We start from the raw sequence: 25,976 nt of genomic DNA on the forward strand, positions 1-25,976 counted from the left end.
ACTCGAATACTGGCGGGTTGTAGGTGGCTTCCCTGAGGTTGTGCACAGGTCGAGGCTTCGGGGTGTACTGTCTGATATACCACAGCCGGCAGCCGGTGTGTGACCCAGCTGGAGGGAAGGATTGAGTGATCGGACCTCGAAAGCGTCCAGGCGCCGTGAAGTCGGTCAGAAGAGATCCCTAAGCAAATACGTGAGAACGGCCGCTGATGGCGCAGGCATCGTTAAAATCCCACTCTTAGTCCCCCATCATGTCCTACATAGCCTCGACAAGCCGATAAAGATGGCTCATACCATTCAGAAGATAGCTCTTGAAGTTGTTGTTACTTGCTTCTGTCCCAGATGTGACGCGGGATGCCGAAGTTGCGATACTTGCGAATGAAACAGCGCGCCCACTGCGCCCTGACGGGCATGTAGGTTCCATGGAGATACCGCAGGATTGCTCGTTGGTCGTCAAACTCCTTACAGAGGTTTCCCCACGCTTTCTCGTGAGCCTCCTCAGTCTCGGCGAATAAGACGAGCTTCCACACTATGAGAACTCCTCGGTAACTATGAGGGATAGCCTCAGTTGTCGGCGTATGGACTAACTCTCAGTCCTGGGGGCTTAGTTGAGCCTGTTCCTGTGGAGGGCAGTCGTCCCCGTCGCTTGTGTTGGTACTACTTCTGCTGCTCTGGGCCTTGACCCACTTCTGCTTCGACTTAAGCAGGACGTTCGAATTGATGTGGTGGATACACATCTGCTGCTGTGCATCAGGGAACTGGTCGTTTAACGTGGCCTTCATCTGGCCGTCGAAATCGGCGACGATCACATCCGGTTGCCGGATGGAGTGCTGCTCAACTAGCTGTCCAATGCCTACTCTGTGGACATGACGTGGAAAAGCGCACGCTTCGCCTGCAGCGCGCCACCTGTAGAAGCAAGCCATTCTTGCGTACAGAACTGCACCATCGCGTGCATTTTCAGCATGTCCTCGTCCAGAGTTGTCGCAACCAGTGAGGATCCCCGTAGAATGTCCAAATCATCTTCGAACGCCTTCCTGACTACCGCTCAATCCCCCCGCAGACGACATGCCCTCCTCGTCCTGCACGTATTGCCGAAGGATCTAGTCTGGAGTCCCTTGCGGACTAAAGAAGATCATGAATGCGAGCAGATCTGCCGCTGACGCCCTTCCTGCCAGATACCATCGAATGTTATGTTCCAGGTCGCGATGATCGAGTTGTACTGTCAGGGCACAACTGCGGTATCCTGTTTCCCGCAGATGATAGGCGCGTGGGGAAGTGCGGAGGCGTTGGAGGTACATGTAAGGAGCTGCGGATGGCCCATCCTCGCAGGAGGAGGCCAGATTTCAGATGTTCTATCACCATATACCTACGAATTGAACTGCGGACTGCGTTGCGGAAGACCCCTTCACTCTGCTGACCACTGCGCTCTGACATGTACGCACTCGCGTCCCGTCGTTTGTCGCCCATATCTCTCCAAAGAAGTCCTGCCTTTTTCTTCTTATCGTACCGTAAGTTTTCCAGATACGCGGACGGCGACATGCGAGGCGCTCGCCGGGCAATGAACGCAGCTGCTTGTGTGACAACCATCGCCATCAACCTGTACCCCACGACGTACCTCGTGGCCGCCTACGGCTCTCTGAAGGACCATCCCGCTGAGTCGTACGTGGGCCTGCAAAATATCCGGAACGAGATCTACATCTGCTCGCGCCTCAACAATCTGTGTCAATCTCCTCAAGACCCCATTGCGTGCCGCATATATAAAGGGACAAGCCCGCGTGACATATGGTGACAATTTCCGGCTGACAGGCACCCGTGACAGCCGCCCCCATCTCCCAGGCCAAAGGCATGAAGAACAGCCCCGTCGCCCTCGTGTTCGTCGGCAGCAGCTTGGTGGTCTACTTCTTCGGCCCCGCCGGCGCCGGCGACGACCCGAACGCCTCGCCCGTGTACCGCGCTGTGACGTCGGACCTGTCGACCTTCGTCTTCACGTCATTAACGAACGCGCCGTCGCCCAATGTGTACATGCAGCTGACCACCTTCTCTGACCCCGCCCCTAATAACGGCGGGCTAGGTACAGTTATCCTGACGCACGTCCAGAACGATAGCAACCGACTTGTTAGCCGGGAGGACGACTATCTAAGTTTAAGACTCTCGGGACGCAGCTTAGATGGCGGAGGGTCTGGCCGTATTTATATCTGTATTGGGCAGCCTCTTGCCGTTGCTGTTGCTAGTTAATACTATTGGTCGTTGCTTGGTCGTCGTCTCCGTTTGCACCACGTGTGATGGGGAGCCCCTATTCAGGGGCAACCAAAGGGTGACTTGGCATTCTGTCACGAGGGCGTCAATACTCGAGTTAACAGCAGGCATATAATACCTGTACAACTAAAATGACACATGATTCACCTCTGGGACAGGGAAGATGGGCTTCTTCTTTGGCAAAATTTGACACAATGTACAAAATTCAATCACAAAATCCCCAATCCAAATTCGCCATGCTAGCAAGATGAAAGATTGGTCATACTTCAGCCTGATGAAACGTTGGCCGGGCAGGACCAAAATTAAAGCAATACATAGACAGGGGACAATCCCACGCCCCTGATCCGTTTTCCCAGAAACAAAACACTCATACGAAAATCGGTTGGGAGGGGTGGAATCGAACACACTGTCCCCATTTGATGACAATCCAGGCGCTAACCACTGCGTCACCCACCAGGATTAGCCATGTCTTCGGGGGCAGACGCAGCGGTGTCAAACTCACAGTAACGTCAGCGTCAAGTCGCCATGGATCCTGGCCTTGAGGGTGATTTCGATCTCGAGATTCAATTCCAGCTTCAGCGAGAGCGCGTCGCCGCCCCCGCCGCCCCCCTTTGGTTCTTGCTGTTGTTGCATCTGTTGTTGTTGTTGCTGCTGCTGCTGCTGCTGCTGTTGCATCTGCTGCTGGCGTTGGCCGCTCATACGGCTTCGCGACCGCGGCACCATAGACTGCTCGCGCTTCCCAAAGGTATCGTCGAGCGACCATGTCGAAATGTCGCGTTCTCTGGTCGGCCGGGGCGGGCGTTTGGTGCGCGACCTGGGTGCGCGGCGCTCCGGCTTCGATGCACTGGTGGCGTCGGTGTCACCGGCCTCCTCTTCTTCGCCTTTCACTTCTTTCTTCTCGCGGGGACGCCGTCCCTTTTTGGTTCGCGGGACTTCGTCGTCGACCTGGGTTTCCGACTGGTGCTCATCGTTGGACTTGTCGCCCTCAGGGATGGTGTCCTGCCGGGTCTGCGTTAGTCAAGTTTCTCTTTGCAGAGCTACGAGGAGGAGCATACATTTTTAAGTGACATTGAAATGGCGGAGGTGTGAAAAAGGTAAATGTTGATCAATCCACAAAGGTAAATGGAGATTCCAAGAGCTTGTTCATACCTCAAGTATCAGCTGCGAAAGTGGGTCGCGGCTCACTGCATTCCCTACGTCATGGCTACGTAGGGAACCCAAACATCCAGTAACTTATATTCTTGATTTTCCCCATGTTTCCCTCATGTGAGGGTCTCGTATCCAAATCAATCAATAACGCTGCTAGGATCACCTCTAGATACAGGACGTAGCGCGAGGAGAGAAGGAGGACAAGATTCAGGCCCTCCTCGCGTTTCATGAGCGTCAGATGTCGTTGTCACGGCACACGTGCCCTGGCACGTGTGCCCCCTGAGCTTGACCCGTGACACCTCATGTGCCAAATCAGGATGACGGCCACGCCCACTCACCGAGCTCCATCCGTCGAGTCTACGCCACTTGTGCCTTCCAACTCTTGAGCCCTTCTCACCGACTGCGGCAAGAATTTACTTGTGGCAGTGAGTGCTGGTCCTACTATACTGAACAATGACTTTATCAATTGCAGTAATGTGCATGATAAGCAAGTGGGCCGAACAAGCAAGTGGGCCACCTGACGACGAAAACGCGACCTTCTTACTTTAACCATTAATTCCTCCACCAACAACGATGACTCCGCCCTCACAAGAACGTCAATTACAGCTTGCTCTTCAGGCTATTCAAAATGACCCATATCTCAGTATACGCGCTGCGACAAATATCTTTGGTGTTCCCCAAATGACCTTGTCGCGTCGACTACGCGGTATTACTTCGCAACGCGACAGGGTCCCCCTCAATCGGAAATTGACGGAGCTCGAGGAGTTAACGATTGTTCAATACATACTTGAGCTAGATTCTCGAGCATTTCCTCCCAGGCTTTGTGAGGTTGAAGATATGGCTAATCGACTGCTGGCTGACCGCGACGCGCCGAGTGTCGGGAAGCGCTGGGCCTCAAACTTCGTCAAAGCGACAACCAGAGCTTAAGACGCGTTTCTTTCGCAGATATGACTATCAGAGAGTCCAATGCGAAGATCCCGAGGCAATTCGCGATTGGTTCGCGCTCGTAAAGAACACAATCGCCAAATACGGTATCGCGGAGCCTGATATCTATAACTTCGATGAGACTGGGTTTATGATGGGCGTTATCGGGTCCGGAATGGTCGTTACGAACGCCGAAACACGTTCTAATGCGAAAATGGTCCAGCCAGGAGGTCGGGAATGGGTGACAGTGATCCAAGGCGTTGGCGCAGACGGGTGGTGTGTCCCACCGTTCATCATTATGGCGGGCAAAAATCACCTCTCAAGCTGGTACGAAGACAGCCCTCCACCTCACGACTGGGTAATCGCTACGACAGACAAAGGCTGGACAACAAATGAGAAAGGTCTAGAATGGATTCAGCATTTCGACAAGCATACCAAACCCCGTCGGTCGGCCGGATATCGCCTCCTTATCCTAGATGGGCACCAAAGTCACCATTCCGTTGAGTTCGAGCTGTACTGCAAGGAAAACAACATCGTTACGCTTTGCATGCCTCCCCTTTCATCTGACCAGTAGCTGTCGAGATTCTGCCACGGCCCAATTTAGCCAAGTCATTCAGCATCGAGGTCGTCTCAACACGCAAGGTTTTAGCAGGACAGCCTCTTCGCGAGGCGACAGCTGGCTGTAGGTGATGAGTGGATTAGTGAGGCCTCATAAGGATCGTAGATGTACTTCATATATTCGTTAATGTCGGAGGTACTGTGTCGAGCCGATTTTCATGAGCTTTCGCAAGAGTCGTATAACGAAGGGGTCACCGTAGCCGTCAACCTGCTCTACAAATGCAAAGGCCCCAACAGCATCGCCAGTGCGCATCCCTTATCCCCTGTACCCCTTATCACATCCCCCACACCCTCCAACCTGGTGCTAGCGAGGACGGGCATGCTGGAGTTCTCACCCAAGCCCCTAGGATGTTCACCCCTCCACCCCCTCGGCTTGGACTGAGAGCTTTTCAGGCAATACATATAGTTTCCGGCATAGCTGTCGATGATCTCCATGTTAGGGTGATACAAGTCGGATCAGTCCTTCCTCAACAACCCTTAACAACATCGCAGTTCTGGGTATATCGAGATTACGTAGAGACCCATCACGGAACAAGGGAAAAAGTTCCCATGAGCGCTTTTACCGGTCACCGCCTCGGGGTTGATGATATAACACCTCCTTTCGGAAGCATGCCTTTCAACCTACATATGAGACGATGTCTTGGGTATTCACATGACGGTTGGTTCAGTCCAGGCGCGCTATGGATATGCAGATCGAGTGTTGGTGCGGATGATTTTGCTCGGCAGTCAGAAGTTGCCTTCAAAATGGATAGAACGGCAGCGGGTTCATGGCTGGCTCTCAACATGCGCAAGATATCTAGGGCTTCAATATCGGAAGACGACAGTAGCACATGCAAAATCTCGGAGGACTCGATCGTGATTTCGTCGGGCGGCTCGGGGTACACGCATGGCGTCAATTTCTTTCGACATGCCTGGCACTTGGGGCGTTGGCCATCACACTACGAAACCGAATGGGTGTCAGCAATCCATTGTCAGAGTGATGTGGAGTTGCACTAGGTACGGTATCCTGTTGCAGTGAACGAGGTAGAACATACACGGATTTTTTTCCGACGGCAGTCATTACAGGAAACTTGGGTTCTGCTGCGCTTACGCTTGCTGCGTTCCGATTCCTCCAGAGTATTCGATGGGCAGGGGAGGCTAGTGGGCAGGGCTTCGGCATGGGCGCTGGCAGAGGAGGATGTGGTGGCAGTGGTACCGGCAGATTCCAGGCCAGCTTCAGCAGGCAGAATCTTGCGGAAATGTTGATTGTCGGAGCTAGTCATGGTGGTGACGAGAGACGCAGGTCATGATAGTTGCATCACCTCACATCGTGAGTTGGCATGCCTAAAGCCCCTCCCACAATAGTTGCTTCGATGTCGTTTACACGTCATTCTCTCTTCGATTAGTCAGCATTACGTATTTCGCTCCAGACCCGGACGTCGACCCCTCGATTCCACTGTGGCTAAGACTATGATCAGGTAATTACGTGAGAGCCACGTGATCTTGTAGACCCCGTTGACACAATGGAGACACGGTCGCTACGGTATCATCATTAATTCACTACTTACGTTACCCTCAGTCCGCACTTATTACGGAAGTCATGGGAAACAATCCCCAATCACCTATGCAGGATATAAGATGGCCCTTCTATGTCGCCACCTACTAGATCGAGACGTATCCGGTCCGTACCTGCTCCTCCCCAAACTGCCAGTCTCTCCGTCGCCTTCTACTTCCTGTCTGATCACTGGTATCGATGTCTAGCCACTAAGGGCACAGCCACAACTCCAAGGATACTTGGCATACGGTCACGTGGAGTTCACACTATACAACATTTTACCTGCCGTCAACAGTCAACCTAATGCGTCCAATGATTTAAAGATGTGACAGTACACATTGGCAACGGCGATTGGGTACCTCGGGCGCCTGTTGCATCCAAAATGTCGAGGCTGAAGGAGACAGTCGCACCGAGATCAAAATCTGCACGGACCCGTGCTCATTTGTACTGTTCTCCAGTCTGAGGTAAACGGGATATGACGTCTTCGTATGCTGAGATCCTAAAAGTGTCGATCGCGATAGTGACACAATCCCTCCTTGATATTAATCAAGTGTCCTCGAGAACTTATCCCCATCATTTGTGGAACTTGGAACAGATGCGATTCGAAGATGGACTCCGACACGAAGGAAACAGATACTAAGGTGCGCTTATGCCTACATTCTTTCGTGTTTAATGCCTACTTACACGTATCTGTCCCGTAAGGCTCCCACTGAGAAGGAGGTTCGGCTCCGACAAAAGTACGGGAAACTACCAACCAGGACTGACCTACTTCACCATCAGTTAGAGGTACCTAGTCTTCTTGATCTATATTGAATTCGACTGATCACTTTATCGCCTATAGAGGAAGTACTTCGATTCAGGCGACTTCGCGCTTACAGCGGCGCATAAAGCCTCCAACATCGGGAACATCCAAAGCGGAAAGAAACATCCTCTCGTTGAGAACATTTCCCACCCTTCGGCTCCTGTACCAAGTTCCAGCAATGTAGACGATAACGCAAATAGGAACAATGAGAGTCAAACGAATAAGGCAATACAGGCGAGCGGCATAGGGCGGGAAATGTAATCGGGCTGTAGGACCACGGACGAAATGCTCGAGGCCCTGGGAAAGGGGGGGATGATTGGTGGTATGGGCAAGCAAGATTGTTCTTCGAGTGGTAAGTCGTCCTAAGAGGTATCTTTTCCAGCTGCTTAGCTTGTCTTCAACCGCGGACGCCAATCCGCCATCGAGCACGAGTTCAAACAAATGGATTAGAGTTGGCAAACCTTGATCTTGGCATGTTAGGTTATTTCATCAAGTCGTCTTCTTCCTATGGGTGTTCGAGTGTTCGACTGCGCTTGTAATGTATCCACATCGAGACCGAAGTTGTCCGGATCCGTTCGTCGCTTATCTCCTGGATAAAAGAGAGACTACCTGGCCTTTCGCTAGTGCATCGTGCTCTCCCAGGATTCCAGGTCGACCGGAGCCGAGGGCCGACCAGCAAAAATATACGGACAGCGTAAGAGAAGGCGGATACTCATGGTAGTTCACAGTGTACATATTATGGAGAGGCCAGGACGTCGGCTGATGAAGGGGTGCAAGGCATGAAGCTGCCCGTGGATGGTAAAGCCGTTTCCCTCGCTCGAGAAGTTCCAGAGGACCAAGGCGGCTTACGTAGATACAATGATTTGTCAAGGTGTCGTGTCAGCCCGATCAAAGGAATCTCTTTTGGTGATGGGCTGTTTGAGGTACATTGTAAATCGAGGCTCCGCAACGGATGGTAAATCACAATTCTACTTCCACAACTTAAAGTCGAGTTTCAATCGATAACTTTTAGAAAGGGTCTCCATCTCTGGTTGTTCAGAAAAGTACGTTGTGAGGTTTACAATTTGTACAAGTAGCGAAGGTGGCCCGCTCGCTTGTGGAATACGGTCACAACCATTAACATCAAATGTTGCGCCCTTGCCCCCCCCCCCCCCCAAGGAAGCCGACCATCACACGTGGGATCAATTGCCATCAATCGGAGTCGTTATCTTCAAAATTAAAAATACACTGCTATTTTACAAGTCTAGGCGTCGTGTCCTGTCGTGCCGCAGACGCCACAGGTCCGTCCCCGACTTGCGACAGCTGCTTTGCCGCCCTTCCTGCCTCACCTGCGCAACCACCTCGTTCTCGGCCTAGAGATCCCGTCATTCAGCTAAGGTCATGCTACATACCTGTCTCGGGCGTGACTTTTAGCTTTACGACGTCGGCTGAGCGTCTCATTCTCCTCTCGAAGGATGCGGTGCTCAGACTTGAGACGGCGATCTGATGCGTGGTTCCCCACGCCCCTTTCGAGGTTCGGTCAACAGTCTTATCAATAAAGGTCGGCGAGCTACTTTAGTGGCAGTATATTCGGCTTTTGATGAGATCTGACTGAGAGCTCGCTTCAGTCGGGTCATTCGGTGTCTTCAAGACCCGATGTACGGGTGTCTCTATGACCCCCTCAACAGGCGTCGGCGTCTGCACCTATGGCTTTACATCCAACCGAGAACCATATATTCAAGGTCAATTCCGTAAATACTTCGCCTCGGAAGCCCCCTTGGATGTTCCTTTCCATCATGGCCTCTTGGAATGCTGCCAAAAGCGGCGGAAAGAGGTCCCCCTTGGCGATGTGGCTTTACTGGCGCTCATCTTCTTCTTGGTTTTCGCTTCGTATGCTTGTTTGAGTAGGCTAGGATAGCCATTATCTAGAGCTTGGAGTATGTGTGACAAGTGAGGAGGCACACAGCGCGTGATGACCGTCGAGTCGTGGCTGTGATGGTTGTCTAGGATTAGAAGGTAATATGCACTAGTTATATAAGGCTTCATATGCTTTTACAACGCTGGATCCATTCCACGCCTCACTTGCTTGTGGTCTAACCGTTATCAATCGTGGTAGTCACCTACGCTTGTGGTAGAGGGCTATCGTCGCGCCAGGTCCATAGATGTTACTTGCCCGAGACGATGATAAGTGGCGGGACCGTTGAGCCTTAGGAATGAGCACCCTGGATGGCCACACCACATTCCCGGTTGCTAGGCAGAGCTAACATATTCCTGGCAAGTCTCTCTGTACTCATGATAACTACACCTGATGAAATAGATAAGCCTATTATGAAGCCGGTCGCTTCAAAGCTGTAGATATCCGACTCTGCGATGCCATACTTGGTGATTGTTTTCCGTACGAGAGCTAACTAGTCACGAATAATGATTGGACTTTCGCATTTGGCTCTCTTGTAGTCGTATCTTGGAAAGAAGCGCGTCTCGAGCTGGGGTTGTCGTCTGACGAAATTTGAAGCCCAGAGCTTCCTAACCTTGAGTGAGTCGCGCTCGGCGCGCAGTCGATCGGCCATATAGAACATCCAGGTCGGGAACATAGTGAACAAACGTAAACTTCTCTCGATCGGTCAAATTCCGTGAATTGGGCGGGGCGTCGCGTTGTGAGCGCTGATCGTTAGATCGGGGACGAAGTGTCATTTCTGAGACAATGTAGATCCTCGCTGCAGCTCGGACATTAATGTTTTGGTCATTTTGGACAGCCTGAATGGCTAAAATCAAATGGCCTTCTGTACTTGCTACTCCTTTGTTTTGGGTAGAGAATAACACGTTTGAAGGGGGAAATGGCGTCGTCTTGATGTTCCGTGCCACTCGCTCATCATGCACGTCAGTTAGAGCACAAAATACTTTACCAAAGTCTATGAATTGCGGGGACCTCACGTTTATGGCGAAGAAGGACGGCCGGGGAGGCCATTTTTATGATTTTACACGATGTGATATCGTCTCTTACGGGAATCCAAGAAGTGGCATTTCCAATATGTCAGCAATAATTATGCCTTACCATGCCTTGTTTACAGCGCAAGTCAGCTTGTCTGGCTCATGAAGGCAGCTGCCTTGCCCTTGCCACGGACAACAACGATGAAGCCCGTCGGAAGTAGAGGTCATGGCTGCGGTCGGTTAGTGCAGGGCATCTTGCCTCATTTGCGCCTGTCATCCGCACTTGCGGGCTCTGGGCTCCACTTACGGTTGTCATCCGCACTTGTGGTTTATGGGCTCCATTTTGCCTGTCATTCACAACACAGTTAGATGCACCCACGCTTGCCATTAGACATGGTTTTCCATACTATCATTCCCACTCTGTCGGTACTACTATCCTCCAGAATATGGCTGTTTCAACTAGCCCCTTCGCCCAAGAAATAAACTGCAGGACTTGCGCCACATCACTGGCAGAATCTCCTGAGCTATTAAGACGCAGGAATACCCTCTCGGCGAGAACGACGGAGCGGTGCACTGCCGAGATCCTGTCGGACAATCTCTCTAGCCAACATTGAATGTCTTTGAAAGATGCTTGTGGCGGGAGCGTCGTAGTGTCAACGGTCTCAATTCCTTTCCTCCATTCCTCCCGAATCTCATCGCTCACCGGTCCGAGGAGGTGCATGAAAGCTGTTTGCCAAAACTCGACATCGACAGCCCCAGAGGTCGACTCTATGGGCACCTTGGTAGCAATGCAAAACGCCACTACTAGTACTGGGACGTCAGAACCCTCCGGACATGAGTGGAGTGGCCATGGCCGACATATGGGTCTGCTTGATGACCCGTTGCTGCGTTTGTCGTAGAAGGCACGGATGCGCGCGTGACACGATTCAACATCGTCGGGATCAAACGAGTAAGCGCACGCCATATCTCCGGAGACGTGGCCTAGCACGTACCGAGATCGAACGCGGATAGGTATCAGCACAACGCTAGCAGCATTCGGTGAAGGGCCTGGTGGAATCTCGTCGCGAGTAAGCACTTCGATTCCAGCTAGCAACCCAAGGCGGTGAAACACCTCCGCCACCTGGCTATCGTGCAGAGATGGGGGGCTAGTACGCCTTCGTTTCGTTAACCCATCGGTCGGGCATCGTGGTGAGTTCTGAAGCGCTCTCTTCGTTGAGCCAGTACAGGCGCTACCATCGGGGCTGGCGCCTGGCGGATCCAGGACAATAAGGTTCCCGAAAGAGCCCTGCACATCTTGAGCGCCCAGAATCTCACACACTCGCTTAAAGTCCGCAGGCTTGTAGCCTTTTCTCCCCGGGGGCGGCAGTCTCTTCAGTACAGCTTCTCTGGACCACTGCCCCAGGCGATGTATAATCCTCGAACAGTTCTCTGTGATGCTTCCTAAGTCTTCGAATACTCGTTCGTATGACACATCCCAAGCCGTAGCTAGGTTCTTCATGCGCGCGCGTATCAGGTCCCGCTGGGCGGTGGTATTATCCTTGAGCGCCTTAGCGGCAAGATCGCCTGGTGACTGAGAGGGCCCGTCCTTCAGAAATGAAGTCTCGATCCCGGCACCCTTCGCCTCGTTGGTGACAACAACCTCAGCCTCGACATTCGTCTGGTCTGGCTTGGGGCAACATGACCAGTCACACTTTCCGGCGCTCTTTCTGAGAAGCTGCATGAACAGTCTGGGCTTCAGCTTTCCCTCCGGATATAAGCTGTCGTAAAGCTTGTTGACGCCAAAGAGATGCTGGTGCGACGTCGAGGCCGTCTTGATATGGTCGAACCGTCGCGCCAGCCTCGTGCCCAGCGCGGAGACATCATCATGGCGAAAACGACAAGACTCGATTGATGATCCATTGGCCTGAAGGGCGAGTAACTGGCAGATGTCATGCTTCTGTTCTGCAGCCATGCGGACTCTTTGGGGGTATGTCTGGAGAGAAAAAAGGTGTTAAATGATGGTTCCTCAGTTGGAAGTGGCTGAGCAGGTTGACAAGCTGGAGACTTGAGGCTGTATTTGTCAGTGGGTTGGGTGGAGGCGCAGGCGGCCCACGGCCAATTGGATGTTTGAAGGTGGCTCGGGGAGGGGGCTTGGAGGCGTTAGTCGATCCAGGCCTTGTCGTTTCCTTTGGGTTCCAGGGTGCGACCCTGGGTCGGTCAACAAAAGAGACGCGTTGCTGCGCGTCCTCGCCGTCAATGGGCGCTGCAACTCATCAATCACCGCCTCGCCATCTGTACGATCTCACGCTTTCTCGCCCAGAAACCTGACAACCCACCAAGCAGCATGGTATGTTGTTTTCCTCATCATCAGTCCGCTCTCTGACCAGTACAGGTTACCTCGCGTTCCGGCATACCAAGACGGCATGGCCTGGGAGTCGACCCTGGGACCACCACCCTGTGCGCCTACTTCGGGCCTCAGGAGGTGCACGTCGTGCACGGGGAGGCGACATATCCTACAGCGCTTCGCGTACTCGATGGCGACTTCTCCCTGCCCAAGCGCGATAGCCACGGACCCCGCGTGATCAAGCTGGTGAAACGTGTCATCGGTCGGCGCAAGGACGACCCCCGCCTCGCAGAGGATGCCAAAAATGTGCCGAACGCTCAGGTCACAGACGATGGCGCCGTGCTCATGGTTGAACACGAGAAGTTCAGACCAGAAGAGATAAGCGCCTACCTTCTCGGCCGGACATTTCGGGTTACGGAGAAGCAACATGGCAGGTTCGCCTCCTGTGTCCTCACGGCGCCTGCTTACCACTCTTTCGAGCAACGGCAGGCACTCAAAGACGCGGCATATATGGCCGGTCTAGACAAGGACGCGGTTACGGTCATTGACGAGCCAGTAGCTGCCATTATAGACTTCATAATGACCTACCCCGATGACGACATTCACGACCAGGTCACGGCCGTCATCGATACGGGCGGCGGGACCATTGACGTGGCCATCGTCTATCCCAGCAAAACACCAGAAGGCCTAACAGTACTGGTCAAGTCAACCTCTGGGAACGATCGTATTGGTGGCATGGACGTCGATCGCCGCATGGTTGACCATGTGCTTGCTGCTCGCAAGGGCAAGTATGCGCACGATGACGGTGCTCTCTTAAGCGAATGCGAGGCCGGTAAAAGAGAGCTGTCGACGGCCCGCAGCGTACTCTCCATCCCAGTACGGCCTTGCGACGCGAGAACGGAAACCGAGGAGCTCGTGAGCATCACAAAGGCGCAGTTCGAAGGCCTCTGCGAGCCTGTCGATTCGGCTTTGCGCGCAGCCTTGAAGGACGTGACGGGCTTGGCCGACCTGCATGTCAAGCATGTCCTCATGGTCGGAGGCTCGAGTGGCCTGCCCTGCGTTCGCCGGATCTGCGATGAATGGTTTCCCGACGCCCGCGTGTTGCAGTCCGCTGGTGCTGTTGCCGTTGCGCGTGGTGCGGCGCACGTTGCCTCTGACTCCTCCATCCACTTCATACAGTCGCTTCCCCGGGCCATCGGGGTCGTCGCTCATTCTTCCGACGATGCCGCCTCCAGTTTACGGTTGGACACGGTGATGCGCCGCAACACCCAGCTACCGAATCAGTTCGAGAGGACATTTTTCACCAAGCTCGACAATGAGACCGAGATAGAGATTGAGCTCCGCGAAGGGGAAGCTCTCGAATCAAGTGTACACCTCGGCACCCTCGTCATCAAGGAGATTCCACCGTATCCCAAGGGAACAGAGATCCTGGTGACGGTCAAGGTCCCCAAGCTAGGGACCGTCATTGCGAAGGGAACAATGGCGGGCCTCGCCAAGGAGCTGACGATCGTACCCATACCCCGGCTGTCGGAGGAGCAGCTGGAAGAGTACCGCAGGCGCACGAGCGAGCGTCTAGGCGATGGGCCCCAGAAGGGCGGACGGATCGACAGCGGTGGTGGGCTCGAGGACGGCAAGGGACCCCAGCAAGACCACGATAGCGAGCAAGCGAGCAGTCAGGGCTCGATGACAAAGCGGGCCGGTACGAAGCGTGGCGCTCTCATCCCTTCAAGAGGAGGCAAGAAGAGGAAGAGCAAGTAAGCAGATTGGCCTCGCTGCCGTTGCCTTCGCCTTCCCACTGTAGGACCAGAGGCGAATGGGCGTTGTACTTGTACGGTTGCTTAGCTATGTTCCGTCCTGCTCCATACTCCACATGTTACTTTTGGCTGTGGACATATCGTGACCTGCGTCGCGAAATGCCATGCGTGCTGGGAGTACGCGTTTACCAGGCTCTGTGGCGCCAGGCTCTGTCCCTCGAAGAGAGCGATAGCGCGTTTGTTGAGGAAACTCTGGCGACTCTTCCTCCAGACCTAGCCTCCGAGTCTGACAAGTCCGACATGCACCGTCTCCGGGCTGACGTCAATTCGGCAGTTCACCTGGTCATCCGGATCTAGTTATTGAAGGTGGCGGAACTGGGCCGTCTGACAAGACGCGGCGGAACTGACAAAAGCCGAACTGAAGCAGGCAGCCATATCTCACTTCTACACCAACGTCTTCAACGAGGCTCATACTGCTTTGTTCTGATTCATAGTCCTATGACCGGTCGCGAGCCGGAAGATAAGTTATCCCAAGCCTAGCTTGCCGTGATACCGAACAAAACCCTGGGCGCGTTGGATGATACCTGTGTTTACGGTTCCAGCCAAACCAAGTCAAGTTTGGGTTAGTTCGAGGTCCCTTCTATGCGGATGAGCAACTGAGGTGAGGCTGGGCCCGTGAGCTTCGTAACCCTTTTCAAAGCCCGGGGGAATCAACTCACACAGCCCAGTTGAAGATCCCCCATGCCGCGTAGCAGCGCATATTCTGCGGAATATTCTTATCTTCTCCAACGCAATGGAGGGGTTCACCCCGAACAAACATATCCTTGTGGCTATGTGGGATGCCTCAGCGAGGTAAATCAACACCAAGTGGTCTTTACGGTGTCCCAAGAATGCCAAGATCAAGAGTTGGGCTCCCGCAAAGTTGGAAAGGGTATCCGAGGGCTTCAATCCGGACTGGGGTTATAGTTGTAAGGACCAGGGTGTGGCCAATAAGAGAACAGCTTACAAACCCCCAGTATAAGACGGTATGAACCAGGAAAAGAGCATAAAACCTAGATCAATGACCTACGAGATCCGACAAGAACAGGTCGGGGTCGAGGGTGCCAGAAGGGGATGATCCGTTGCCGGATATTGGGATATGATGCGTGCAGCAAGTTCACTCGAGATCATGACGTCAGTCCAGAAGGTAACGTCCAGATCACGTAACCTTTCATCGCAATAGGCCGAGGCTGGGGTACGGCAGCTGTCTCCGTGAACTCTGTAAGAGACGAGTTAGGTCTTAAGATAATAAAGCGTAAGCAAGAGCAGAGCTTAAGGCCTTGTCTGCTTCCACGTCAGAACATAGTCGCTTCACACCCAATAAAGTCCTGAGTGGTAAGTTTACCGAAGCACGTGTAAATTAAAGCAGCCAAGACGAACTGTGGACCCATAAAACCTGTCTATGGGATGTTCAAGGGCCTGGACAGATTGGGGCTCCTTCTGAGCTGCGACAAGGAGGGGACGCGAGGTGGGATCTTCCTCATCAGCTCGAACTCCAAGCTAGAGTGGGATGGCCCTTGGGAAGTACACTCGATTGACGGTGCGGATGATTTGGATAGGGAGTCGGGAATTGTCTTCAAGATGGATAGAACGGCTGCGGGTCCACGGTTGGCCCTGAGCATGCGCAAAATGTCTAGGGCTTCAACATCGGAAGACGATAGAAGCCCTTGCAAGATATTGGAGGACTTGATTGTGATTTCGTCGAGCTGTTTCGGGTACACGCATGGCGTGGGTTTCTTTCGACATGCCTGTTACTTGGGGCCTGCCCATACTGCCCAAAACGAATGTGGAGTTTCACTAGGTACGGTACTCTATTGCAGGGAACGAGAGGTAGAATATACACGATTCTTCTTTCTACAGCAGTTATCGCAGGAAACTCGTTCCTGCTGTGTTTACGCTTGCTGGGTTCCGATTCCTCCAGGTTAACGATGGGTAGGGGAAACTGGGAAGCAGGGCTTCGACATGGGTGCTGGCAGAGAAGGGTGTGATCGCAGTGGTATTGGCAGACTGCAGGCCAGCTTCGGCAGGCCGAATGCAGCGGAATTGTTGACTGTCAAAGCTGGACATAGTCGTCACGAGGGGCGCATGTCATGATAGTTTGGAGATTGAGAGCTTGTCGTTGCTAGCTGGGCAAGGCGCACACGCCATATGCTAGACGGAGAAGCTGGATGGGACCACCGCACAAACGACGTCGTGTGCTCAAAGCAGCTCAAAGTTACTTATCATTGCTGATGACAGAAACAGCCAACTTTTCCCTCGGGTTCGCAAAAAGCTCAAGCTCTGGTCGGTCTGTCTCACCCTACCACCCCCTCTATCCAAGCACAAACTTCTCCAGGCCCTCTTTTGGAGTGTTGGACCAGTACTTGAAGCTAAATTGATTGGGTCCTCATCCGTACCCCGACAAGCCCGGGTTCCTGGCTCCTGGGTATCAAGTTACCACGCTGACACAGCACGCTGTGAATACCTTGCCGCAGTCGGTGTGTCTAATTGTTTTGTGATCAGCAGACGGGCCCCATCCCAGCCTGCATTGGCGGCGTTTCCAAGAACCAGGCAAAGCTGCGAGTTTCACTCACCGTCTTAGGAAGGAGTTTGCTCCCTGCAACACCCATTACATGCCTCTGGAGATTTAAAATGAGAGAAGGATTCGGATTTTAAAGCCGGGCAGAAACACCACGCTGCTATGTCACTATTCTCACCCCATAACGTAAACTATCAACACGCATCAACCCCGGCTCTCGCGTATCTGTGTACAAATCACGTACACAGACACACACCCATGGAGCACGCCGTTCAATACTCTCTCTTGCTGTCACTTACATTCGAGTGAATAACAGCCTTAGCTGATTGCTGCCGCTTCGGCCGGCTACTCGCCGATTATGAGACACGTGTGCCGTTTCCTCCATAGCTTGTTTCCACTAGGGCAGCACCCGTCCGTCCTTTTCCTAGGAACATGGATCAGCCGCAGTGCCCGTTCGCTTGTCTCCTCACCCGCGTCCCCGTCATTTGCCCATCTGTCCGTCCCCTTCCCGCTGCCGACTCGATCGCTCAGAATTGCCTCTCCGCTCGTGGCAGCCTGGTCCTTGTCTGTCGAACATGCACTTTCACGAAATGGCTCCCCCAGACAAAGGAAAGTATAAATACACCACTGGCAGCAACGCCGAATCCTCGTCATCATCAACGCCTGTGGTCCTCGCTCTCATCCACAACTATCATCAACTCTCCATCCAACACAGACGTCGCCTACAGCACCAGCAACCAGCCTTTAAGGTCAACATTCCGCATACCTCGTCACCGCTTAGTCAACTCGTCCTACCCTAACGTCCTCGGCCGACACCAGTTCTAAACCCCAGGACACATAGGAGATGGCCCACGTCGCACAAGGTCAACCCGTCAAGATGTTTACCGCGTGCCAGCAGAAGGCCAACAACGCATCGCACCCTGTCAGTTACCGTCCACCATAGGCCTTATGGCTGACCCTGTCCTACATTAAGATGCCGAGCTGACGATATCCACAGCAATATCTTCCTGGTATTCGGTGCCCTACCTGCCGCGAATCTGGCAAAGAGGTGTGGGTACTACCCGGCAAAGAATGCGGCTACTGCGGCACCCCCTGCGGGTAGGGAAGAGTGACCGGAATTCTGGACGCCAGTTAAGTAGGAGCCACTCACCGCCCCGAGGCACAGGAGCTTGTCGCTGATCTTATATAGTGCACGACCGGCATCCATGGCAAACGGTCGATCGGGGTGGATGGCCGACACAAGCGGATAATTCGTCATGGAGGAGGACAACAACCGGGGTATCGCAATTCAGCAAGGGGCGCACTGGGTGATTCACAAGATAACACGGTCAAGATGGGGAGAGAGCAAGTTGGGGCGGTTGGGCTGAACACCGTTTTGGGTCAGCGACACCTGGCTGGTCGACTGTGCCGTGTTGTTTGGCAACGAACTGGGTATTGTATCTTAATGACGGGCGAGCCAAGTTTTATTTGGTCATCGTATGTGTGATGGCACAAGCGCCACGGAACGAACTCGAAGGCGGCTTGCAGGGTACGACTTGTAATTCTAACGAATGACGAGCAAGAATTTCCTAATTTCTTTTCTTCTGCACGCTGTGCCAGACGACGAGAAGGGACGAGTGGCCATGAATCCTTTTTTGAGGCTGGAGGGCTTTCCATCTAAGGAAAAGGACGGTGGGTGTGATGGTGAGTTGGGACGACGGGCACGTCTAGCCTTGATGTTGGTCAGCGCTGGAATTCCTGCCATATTGTCGATCTGATGGTGGTGGAGACCTAATGGAAGTGCTATCTCAACTATTAACACGGAGAATGAAAAGAAGCAAGCAAGACGGTCAAAGCGGACAAATCGCTATGAGAACACCCCCCTCCCCCGGTTGGCGATGACGCTTACGAACCCATGCATCACAGCTTGCGAAGGAAGTGCCCCAACCGGTGAGCGCAATCCTAGCGTGCGATGATAATGTCCTATTTTCGCGGGTCAAGACTTGGATCCCAGGGGGGCGAAGGGATCGGTCCCAGAGGCATGGTTCCGTCGACAGACACACCTTTGCCTGGCACCTACACGAGGACCTTTGTCCAACCGGCCACCACTCTAGCCGTAACGTACGGGAGTGCCTACAAGTCCTTCCCCCTGTAACCCTGTAACCTCGCCAAGAAGATTTGGTGGTACGGCGCACCTGGTCTTCCAGGTGCTCCCAAACGCAGACGACAGACTGGTACCTACCAAAGGCCTAGTTCCGTTATCTTTTCCTGTTCGCCTTGCATGGGATTCCTGGCTCGGCTGCCCATCATACACGGATACACCTACGGCCTAAGTGGCTAGGGGTATTCCAGCTTGGGAGTGGGACTCGGTCGGGGCTGGCATGAGGTAGGACCAACCGGGTGTTGTTCGGGATCTGACTACAGGCGTGTGCCCCACCATTAGTGAGAGGCACCCAGACAAGACATTCATTCACCAACGACGAGTGCTTAATCTCGTAGACAACCAGGGCCAATCAAGTGTCGCGCCATGACCGGGCAGCAGCTTGACGGTTGCCCTGCTCGAGGAGGGTACGGTGTAAAAGGGGTCCGTCTAGGACTTGAACACTACTCAGCGGCCATGCCATAGACTCGGACGGGTATATCAAGCCATGGGGGCCGCCAGGCTTCGCTTCTGGTGGATTTGACATTCCGGATTCTATTGGCGTGGCAGGGCCGAGACTGCCAGACACGTCCGAAACCTCAAATCCCAACATAAGGAAGCAATGACCTCGGACCACCATTTCAATCTCAATCAGCCGACCATGGTGGGTTACTGGGGTGGTGGAACACTGTTGCTTGGCCAGTCGGTCTCGCCTCTGCCTCCCTCGGCCCGCAATGACAAGGACAGAATTCTACCCGAAGTAGAGCCAGGGGCCCATTCTAATACCACGAATACTACAGCTCAGGGCGCCTTGTCCTCTGACTACTTCGTCGATCTCGCTTCCGGCGGGTCAGTACCGGTCGCATATGGCCCATCTCATGTGACGGAACACCAGCCGCCGCAACTACAGTCGTCAGCCATCGAGCCAAAACGCCGTGGTCGTCCCCCGAATAAGAGGCCAGCGCAGGACAAGGAAACCAGCCCGAGGACGGTCCCCCCGGGACCAAATTCGATCGCTACCCGTCGGCCTTTCCCATCGACATATTCCCCTCCCCCCGGACCGACAACCCAGGGTCCGGGTCGGACAAGAAGACGCGCCTTCGCGCCCGCAATCGCGCAGCCGCCGACATGTACCGTGCCCGCAAGCAGCGTGGTATAGAGGACCTACAGGCCCAAGAGGCCGCCCTTAGCGCCATCAATGAGAGCCTCCGGGACAAGTACGTCAAGTTGCGCGGCGAGGTGCTCATGCTTAGGGACATGGTCCTCCAACATAGGCGCTGCAGGTGCTCCTTTATCGAGAAATATGTAAAAAAAAAAAAGGCGCCGCGGTCAACCTGTCGCAGAACGCCAACATCACAAAGGCGAATCACGACAGCTCCTCTCGAACCGCCATCTCGCCCGCGGTCAGTTGGTCTCCTGTTACGCCACAGGGGCAGGGCGCCTGCGGCTCGCCCCCCTTCGATGCACAAAGCGACAACGGTCTCTATTTTGACTGGAACGCGGCATGGCCCGGCATGGACTTCCAACATGACGGAGGACAAATGGAAGGCACGCCGACCATATATACTTACGAGAACTACTAGGGGGTGGTTGGCGACCGCGTCGACAAGACGGTGCGACCCATTGGGGGATACTTTGGGAGTATGTAACGGATCTTGAGTCAAACTATATCCACATGTATTTGAGGTTTATCGAGAATGAATAACTTTCTTTTATGAGGTAATGATGGGGTGGCTCGCGCCGCAAGGCATGCAGGTGGGCGTGTCCATCACTACATGGCCTGCGCGGTTGCCCATGATTCGGGGCCAGAGAGAGCCCAACTCTTGAGCTTGGCATTCTTGGGCCACGGTAAAGACCACTTTGTCTTGATTTACCTTGCTGAGGCTTCCCGCATGGCCACAAGAATGTGTTTGTTCGGGGTGGAACCTGCTGTTGCGTTGAGCAAGACGAATGAGATTCCTCAGGACATGCGCTCCGCGAGCTGTTACGCGGCATGGGGAATATTTAACTGGACCATGTGAGTTCACTCAGTCAGACCTAAACAAAGATTCGGCGCTAAACGCCCTAGCCTCACCTCGCTCTTTTATCAGCAACCCGGGCTGGAGTACCCGGAGTACCCCCCCGTGCTGCCAATTCCAGTTCGCTCCAACCAGACGTCCCCTCTGCGGAACTTCAGTAAGGTCTCTACCACCCAAGACCATGAAACCCACACCCTGTGGTACATGGGGGAAACATTTGCATACCTATGCAAGTTTTGGCAGATTCTGCATGGTGTCACGATAGTCTACCACAAGAGGAATCAGGAACCCTTCAGGCCTGTCAACGAGCATGTCTCTGTCGATTTTGCGGAACGCAAGTATCGGGAGCTTCTTGCTTTGGCTGATACTCTACCATCATCGCTTATTCACTCAGGAGACAGCCCCCATCATGTCCTAATCTTCCAGTAAGTTTTCAGGCTCAGCCCCTGATGAAGCTCGAATGACAAGGCCTCTAGCTTGTGGTTTCATGCCGCAATCCTGGATATTTTTCGCCCTTTCATACAACACCCTGTAGCCCGGCAATCGCGACTCACAACGTTCTCCTCTTCCGAAAGTTCCCCTGAGGCTGCCTTCAGAGCATCTTTAACTCAGCTCAAACGTCTTATAGTTGTCTATCGCTCTAAATATCAGTCGTCTGAGCATACGATCCTTTGGCATACCGCCTTGATCTACGTTGCCAACGCCGTTCTCCAAGACACACGAGACCCGGAATGGCATTTCTACTTCTTGCAATGCGTTTCCGGGTATGAGAGCCTACGGAAGTCATACCGTCTCGCTGAAGTCGTTGGCCGCGCTCTGCTCTCCATGACTCTGCGCAACGGAGACATTTCGGGGACAGAGGCTCGGGAGCTTCTACAGCGGTTGAAGCAGAAGGGCTTGGACCACGACACCTCTGACAGAATTCGGGCCACTTTCATGGGCGACTTGGAGCTGGCCATGACGAACCCACGTCAGGCCAGCGTCGAGAACCTAGCCGAACAGTTTGAGGACATGGCTCTATGGCAGGAGTTTACCAACACGGAAGGCGTCTGATACAGATCTTATAGAACTGTACTATGACGTTGAGAGCTTGGAAGTGGCAGGCTACGCGAGTAAGCGGATCTCCCCATCAAGAGAGTCCATCTTGTATGAAAGGCTGGATGAACGGTAGGACCTGTGATTCAGGGAAGAGGGTTCAGCTGATAGCAATACGCAGTTTCCAGCCAAAAAGAACTTGGGGAAGGCAGGTCGATGTTCTGGGCCCCTGCGGCAAGTCTGGATCGGTCCAAGCCAACACGTCCCCGTGAAGCAGGCAGAACGCCGTACGCGGCGTCCAGGCGGCAGTCGAGAGTGAAACTAAAATGGTAGGACATGCAGCAGATAAGTAAAGCAATACATGCTTGAGGCTGAAACCGTATTGAAAGAGAACTTTAGAAGACCCAGCGAGCAAGGTAGCCATTTCTTGTCATACGCTTGTTTGCGCCTGCTCATCACCTAAGTTACCTCTTCATCTTGTGGGCCAACGGCACGGCCGCAAGGTTTCGTTCAAGTACTATTAGAGCCCCGCCGCTCTGTGTTTTCCAACCAGAGCAATCTTGCCAGCCGGATCTCCTGTCCGGGAAGGTCAAGCATATGATTGGGCGAAACTGCGGCACAGTTGTGGCGCTGGATGAAGAAGGACCGCGCTGACTATTGGTCAATGACCTGATCGGATGACATGCCGGCTCCGATATGGAGCCACGCAGCGCCGGAGAACTCTAGGGTCCCTTCACACCCGAACCCTCATGGCTAGACGCCAGCTCTCCGATTGGTAGAAGGAGTACTCCTATCGGACCTGCCTAATGATTGCCCCGCCCGTCAGGCTGTTCCTAGCCCAGCCATATTTACATGAACACTGCCCCGAGGATCTTTGGGCACGGTTGTGGTAGGTGGGATTACACGACTTCGGAACGATTCAATGTTGGCTCATGATACCACTCCTGCAGCACACCACCGAACTGCGCAGGTGTAATCGTTCGTCATAGCGTAGTCATGGTGGCATCACCACAGTAGAGAAGCGAAACCATCAGAATATGGGCCTGCTGTCCGTGGCACCATGCTATTTTCCTCGATCCGCCACATAGGCGATAATCCAGAGTAAACTAGGCCTAGAATGGCAGACAGACTCCTTGGGCATGCAGCAAATGTGTGACCACAAGAAATTTTGTTTAGGTACTGCAGCACGGCCACCCTGTGATCTCGAACCAGAGCCTCGCGCCGGCCGGATCTCATGTCCGGTAGGATCACGCATCTGATTGGGCGAAAATGAGGGGCAGTAGCACGTCAGTTCATTTCCTGTCGCATGGTGTTACTGATAGCAAGCCCATCTTCGTAGGGCCTTACTTATCCGATAACACTGAACCTGACTTTGAATGATGCTACCCTGACGAACAAGTCACAGCTGCCCTGTTCGGCGGTGTTGCAGGAGTGGTATCATGGGGTGGTGATGAGTAACTTTACAGCCGTCCCGAAGTCGCGTGATCCCATCACCAAATTAATGGATTAGATGGGGGCCAGTCACGAATTACGTTCGAGTGGTACTACTCACCGTCATCGCCCTCCGGCACTTGCCGGATGATTCGCTCCACTCCTTGCGGGCAGCGTGATAGGCTTGGCCCCATCTATGGACCTAAAAATCGCAGGGTGGGTCCCCAAACGGTCGACGAAACTACACCTCCAGATGTGATTCCACCCACAAACAGGAAAGCCGGGAAGCACAGGTGGGACCACTGCTGAACCAACATCGTAAAGTTCACAGTGGGGTCCCATAGCCCATGGTGCCACCACACACCGACCATGGGCCTTCATGGTGGTGCCATCATGCAAAGGCGGCCAGAGGTGATGGGAATACTCAAATGAACAGCCATTTCATAGTTTAACTTTGATTAACACGACATCGCAATGATTGAATGTGAGACTTCTTAGTCACAGCAAAATGAACGAACGCTCTAGACAAATATATTAGCTTTTGCCGTCGATTTATGGCCATACTGCTGCCTGCATACCGGATTACCACTGACTGATTCGACGGTGAGACTGATACCAAAGAATAATATTGGAGAGCATTTGTCGCACCCGATAGATATAATGACAACCAACTCATCTGACGGCGACAGTTCGACAAACAAACCGTCTCCCTGGATTTTTGGTGTGGCCATAGGCACGGTTGTGGCTTTGGTGATAGTCGTGCTTTTTATAAATGTTTCAATCCGGTATGTTCTTCCTCACTTATTTCCGGCGTCGAACCTTTTGCCTTTCTATAAGCTTACAAGCTAAAGGTATTTCTCAGAATATCCGAGGTCTGAAGGTTGGGAAACACACGACCCAGAGGCTACACGTGGCCCGAATAAAACGGGGAGCCTTGATAAAGTCGCCGCCCGTCAGCTGTTCCTAGAATACAAGAGCATAATACGAGACACAGCATTATGTCAACAATCTACGAACTACACAGTGTGGTAAGGTTGTCTGGGCCGCCCCATGATTTTCTCAAACTGGTTATTAAACGCACGAATTTAGCGCAATCTGTATGGAGGTTCTAGAAGACGAGGAAATGGTCCGCCCACTGGTTTGTGGCCACATATTTCACTCTGGGTGCATTACGTGTTGGTTCTTGAGGTTACACGATACTTGTCCTTTATGCAAAGCCCGCTTTGTGAACGAAGACGAGATTGCCCGTACTGGAAGGTCGTCTATCGAAAACCACTGATTTCCTTTCTTTATGTGGACAAAGGATTACGGGGCTTGAATTTTCATGAGAAAGTTCACCAACCTGATATTTCCCTCCATCCTCAGCTTAGTTCTAAAAACAAAATCATCAACATACTAGGAAAGCTTCTAATGATCGCTACTTCTGATAGAAATGTGTTAGTATTATGATGTCACGAGTCAAGAGCTGCTAGCATTTTATCTTAGCATATTGGGATGCTGTATAATAGTTTGGCAACTGGGAAGCCGAGTATCCGAGGCTTGTTGTGATTTTGATAACCACAGAGGTTCTTTGGAACATCCCGCGCTACAAGTACGTAGGCTTGTCAGGGAAACCTGATACCACCGAGGTCTACGGCCTTTCTCAGTATTCTGGAAGCTTGGGGACATCTCTTCGTTCCACTCGGATTATGAGAATCTAGACGCCCGGGTGGGGGAGAGCTTTTGTCGACCTCCATTGACAGTGTCGTGTTCACGGAGTATACTAGCCAAGGAACCCCCTCTCGGTGGCCTTGTAAACAAGACGTGCCTTCTCATCTTGTCGATAAGGCTCTCAAAGTGCACAGAAGAGTGCATCGACAGGCATAGAGGCTTGGTTGCTAGCTCCGCGGCTATTGTTTCTGTTATACTGGTCTATCAAAGGTGTCAAAATGACGATTCTCTGTTATGCACTTGACCCCATGCATCAACGACCCTGTCACCACCGACGCATCCGACCGCTTCTTTGGCTACACGCCCTTCTGAAATTGCTCGCTGGCCTGGAAAAAACAGCGCGCTCAACACCAGCCACGCAGACTTCCTTAACCCATCGCCGAGCTGGGGCCCGAGGGTCATGTGTCAAAGCGGCCGGCACCTTTGTTAGCTGAGGAACAGGCCACGCATAGAAAAGGGCTGAGAGTGTTCGGTGTATTTACCTAAAATAAGCCGTCGAAATCGAGATTATTGTCATGTGAACCTTCTTCTTGCTTACTCTTTTTGGTTTAACATGGGCGATTGCACCTTCTCGAATCCTTGTCGAAGATACGAATTACAGGATTTAGCAGAACTGAAAGGGGAGAGAACCTTCTGGTCTAGCAGAACAGGCGTTAGGTTCAGGCCCACAGTGATTTCAACCTCGAGATTAAGTTTCTGGTTAATGAACGCACTATCCGTGATGAAACCAGGAAAGTAACCGGCACAGATATGGTAGGAGAAGAGACTGGACCTAGTAATTTGTGGAGTTATCTGCTCGTACGAATTAACTAGGCACCCCTATTATGCCATAGATTTAGAAT

At 53.0% G+C, this 25,976-nt stretch overlaps 9 protein-coding genes across 9 annotated transcripts; 6 read left to right on the forward strand and 3 right to left on the reverse strand.

The window, feature by feature from the left end:
- Nucleotides 1-320: 320 nt before the first annotated feature.
- Nucleotides 321-920, reverse strand: VDAG_09141 (uncharacterized protein; the record flags this gene model as incomplete). The annotated part of the gene is made up of 2 exons (XM_009655443.1): nt 321-580; nt 656-920. 2 exons carry the CDS (start codon nt 918-920, stop codon nt 321-323), a joined length of 525 nt encoding a protein of 174 aa, XP_009653738.1.
- A 39-nt stretch (nt 921-959) lies between these two features.
- VDAG_09142 (uncharacterized protein) lies at nt 960-2,232 on the forward strand (the record flags this gene model as incomplete). The annotated part of the gene is made up of 3 exons (XM_009655444.1): nt 960-1,082; nt 1,173-1,295; nt 1,804-2,232. The coding sequence occupies 3 exons, from the start codon at nt 960-962 to the stop codon at nt 2,230-2,232; spliced, it is 675 nt and encodes a 224-aa protein (XP_009653739.1).
- Nucleotides 2,233-2,751: 519 nt separating this feature from the next.
- VDAG_09143 (uncharacterized protein) lies at nt 2,752-3,323 on the reverse strand (the record flags this gene model as incomplete). The annotated part of the gene is made up of 2 exons (XM_009655445.1): nt 2,752-3,252; nt 3,309-3,323. The coding sequence occupies 2 exons, from the start codon at nt 3,321-3,323 to the stop codon at nt 2,752-2,754; spliced, it is 516 nt and encodes a 171-aa protein (XP_009653740.1).
- A 1,781-nt stretch (nt 3,324-5,104) lies between these two features.
- Nucleotides 5,105-6,259, reverse strand: VDAG_09144 (uncharacterized protein). The gene is made up of 2 exons (XM_009655446.1): nt 5,979-6,259; nt 5,105-5,882 (listed from the first exon to the last, which is right to left on the reverse strand). The coding sequence occupies exons 1-2, from the start codon at nt 6,204-6,206 to the stop codon at nt 5,511-5,513; spliced, it is 600 nt and encodes a 199-aa protein (XP_009653741.1). The 5' UTR covers nt 6,207-6,259; the 3' UTR covers nt 5,105-5,510.
- A 245-nt stretch (nt 6,260-6,504) lies between these two features.
- On the forward strand, nt 6,505-7,785 carry VDAG_09145 (uncharacterized protein). The gene is made up of 4 exons (XM_009655447.1): nt 6,505-6,604; nt 6,685-7,119; nt 7,181-7,264; nt 7,320-7,785. The coding sequence occupies exons 2-4, from the start codon at nt 7,087-7,089 to the stop codon at nt 7,539-7,541; spliced, it is 339 nt and encodes a 112-aa protein (XP_009653742.1). The 5' UTR covers nt 6,505-6,604; nt 6,685-7,086; the 3' UTR covers nt 7,542-7,785.
- Nucleotides 7,786-12,450: 4,665 nt separating this feature from the next.
- VDAG_09146 (heat shock cognate HSP70 protein) lies at nt 12,451-14,814 on the forward strand. The gene is made up of 2 exons (XM_009655448.1): nt 12,451-12,513; nt 12,559-14,814. Exons 1-2 carry the CDS (start codon nt 12,511-12,513, stop codon nt 14,266-14,268), a joined length of 1,713 nt encoding a protein of 570 aa, XP_009653743.1. The 5' UTR covers nt 12,451-12,510; the 3' UTR covers nt 14,269-14,814.
- Nucleotides 14,815-17,411: 2,597 nt separating this feature from the next.
- VDAG_09147 (uncharacterized protein) lies at nt 17,412-18,418 on the forward strand (the record flags this gene model as incomplete). Its single annotated transcript, XM_009655449.1, has 3 exons — nt 17,412-17,570; nt 17,663-17,743; nt 17,819-18,418. The coding sequence occupies 3 exons, from the start codon at nt 17,412-17,414 to the stop codon at nt 17,921-17,923; spliced, it is 345 nt and encodes a 114-aa protein (XP_009653744.1). The 3' UTR covers nt 17,924-18,418.
- Nucleotides 18,419-19,476: 1,058 nt separating this feature from the next.
- VDAG_09148 (uncharacterized protein) lies at nt 19,477-22,289 on the forward strand. Its single transcript, XM_009655450.1, has 8 exons — nt 19,477-19,529; nt 19,596-19,700; nt 19,746-19,789; nt 19,903-20,245; nt 20,524-20,581; nt 20,660-20,957; nt 21,009-21,383; nt 21,435-22,289. The coding sequence occupies exons 2-8, from the start codon at nt 19,602-19,604 to the stop codon at nt 22,009-22,011; spliced, it is 1,794 nt and encodes a 597-aa protein (XP_009653745.1). The 5' UTR covers nt 19,477-19,529; nt 19,596-19,601; the 3' UTR covers nt 22,012-22,289.
- Nucleotides 22,290-24,008: 1,719 nt separating this feature from the next.
- On the forward strand, nt 24,009-24,829 carry VDAG_09149 (uncharacterized protein). Its single transcript, XM_009655451.1, has 3 exons — nt 24,009-24,209; nt 24,276-24,452; nt 24,514-24,829. Exons 1-3 carry the CDS (start codon nt 24,085-24,087, stop codon nt 24,701-24,703), a joined length of 492 nt encoding a protein of 163 aa, XP_009653746.1. The 5' UTR covers nt 24,009-24,084; the 3' UTR covers nt 24,704-24,829.
- Nucleotides 24,830-25,976: the final 1,147 nt, after the last annotated feature.

This window comes from Verticillium dahliae, genomic scaffold (assembly GCF_000150675.1).
Source record: "Verticillium dahliae VdLs.17 supercont1.23 genomic scaffold, whole genome shotgun sequence".
Taxonomy (NCBI): domain Eukaryota; kingdom Fungi; phylum Ascomycota; class Sordariomycetes; order Glomerellales; family Plectosphaerellaceae; genus Verticillium; species Verticillium dahliae.

Excerpts from the sequence above, each read along its gene's own strand:
- VDAG_09149 (XM_009655451.1), top strand. The coding sequence starts at position 24,085 with ATGACAACCAACTCATCTGACGGCGACAGTTCGACAAACAAACCGTCT. Across the intron at positions 24,210-24,275 it reads TTTATAAATGTTTCAATCCG|GTATTTCTCAGAATATCCGA; the intron begins GTATGTTCTTCC and ends TACAAGCTAAAG. Across the intron at positions 24,453-24,513 it reads TCTACGAACTACACAGTGTG|CGCAATCTGTATGGAGGTTC; the intron begins GTAAGGTTGTCT and ends GCACGAATTTAG.
- VDAG_09144 (XM_009655446.1), bottom strand. The coding sequence starts at position 6,206 with ATGACTAGCTCCGACAATCAACATTTCCGCAAGATTCTGCCTGCTGAA. Across the intron at positions 5,883-5,978 it reads GCCGTCGGAAAAAAATCCGT|TGTGATGGCCAACGCCCCAA; the intron begins GTATGTTCTACC and ends TCGGTTTCGTAG.
- VDAG_09145 (XM_009655447.1), top strand. The coding sequence starts at position 7,087 with ATGGACTCCGACACGAAGGAAACAGATACTAAG. Across the intron at positions 7,120-7,180 it reads CGAAGGAAACAGATACTAAG|GCTCCCACTGAGAAGGAGGT; the intron begins GTGCGCTTATGC and ends CTGTCCCGTAAG. Across the intron at positions 7,265-7,319 it reads TACTTCACCATCAGTTAGAG|AGGAAGTACTTCGATTCAGG; the intron begins GTACCTAGTCTT and ends TATCGCCTATAG.
- VDAG_09148 (XM_009655450.1), top strand. The coding sequence starts at position 19,602 with ATGGTGGGTTACTGGGGTGGTGGAACACTGTTGCTTGGCCAGTCGGTC. Across the intron at positions 20,246-20,523 it reads GCTCCTTTATCGAGAAATAT|GGGGTGGTTGGCGACCGCGT; the intron begins GTAAAAAAAAAA and ends GAGAACTACTAG. Across the intron at positions 20,582-20,659 it reads CATTGGGGGATACTTTGGGA|GTAATGATGGGGTGGCTCGC; the intron begins GTATGTAACGGA and ends TTCTTTTATGAG.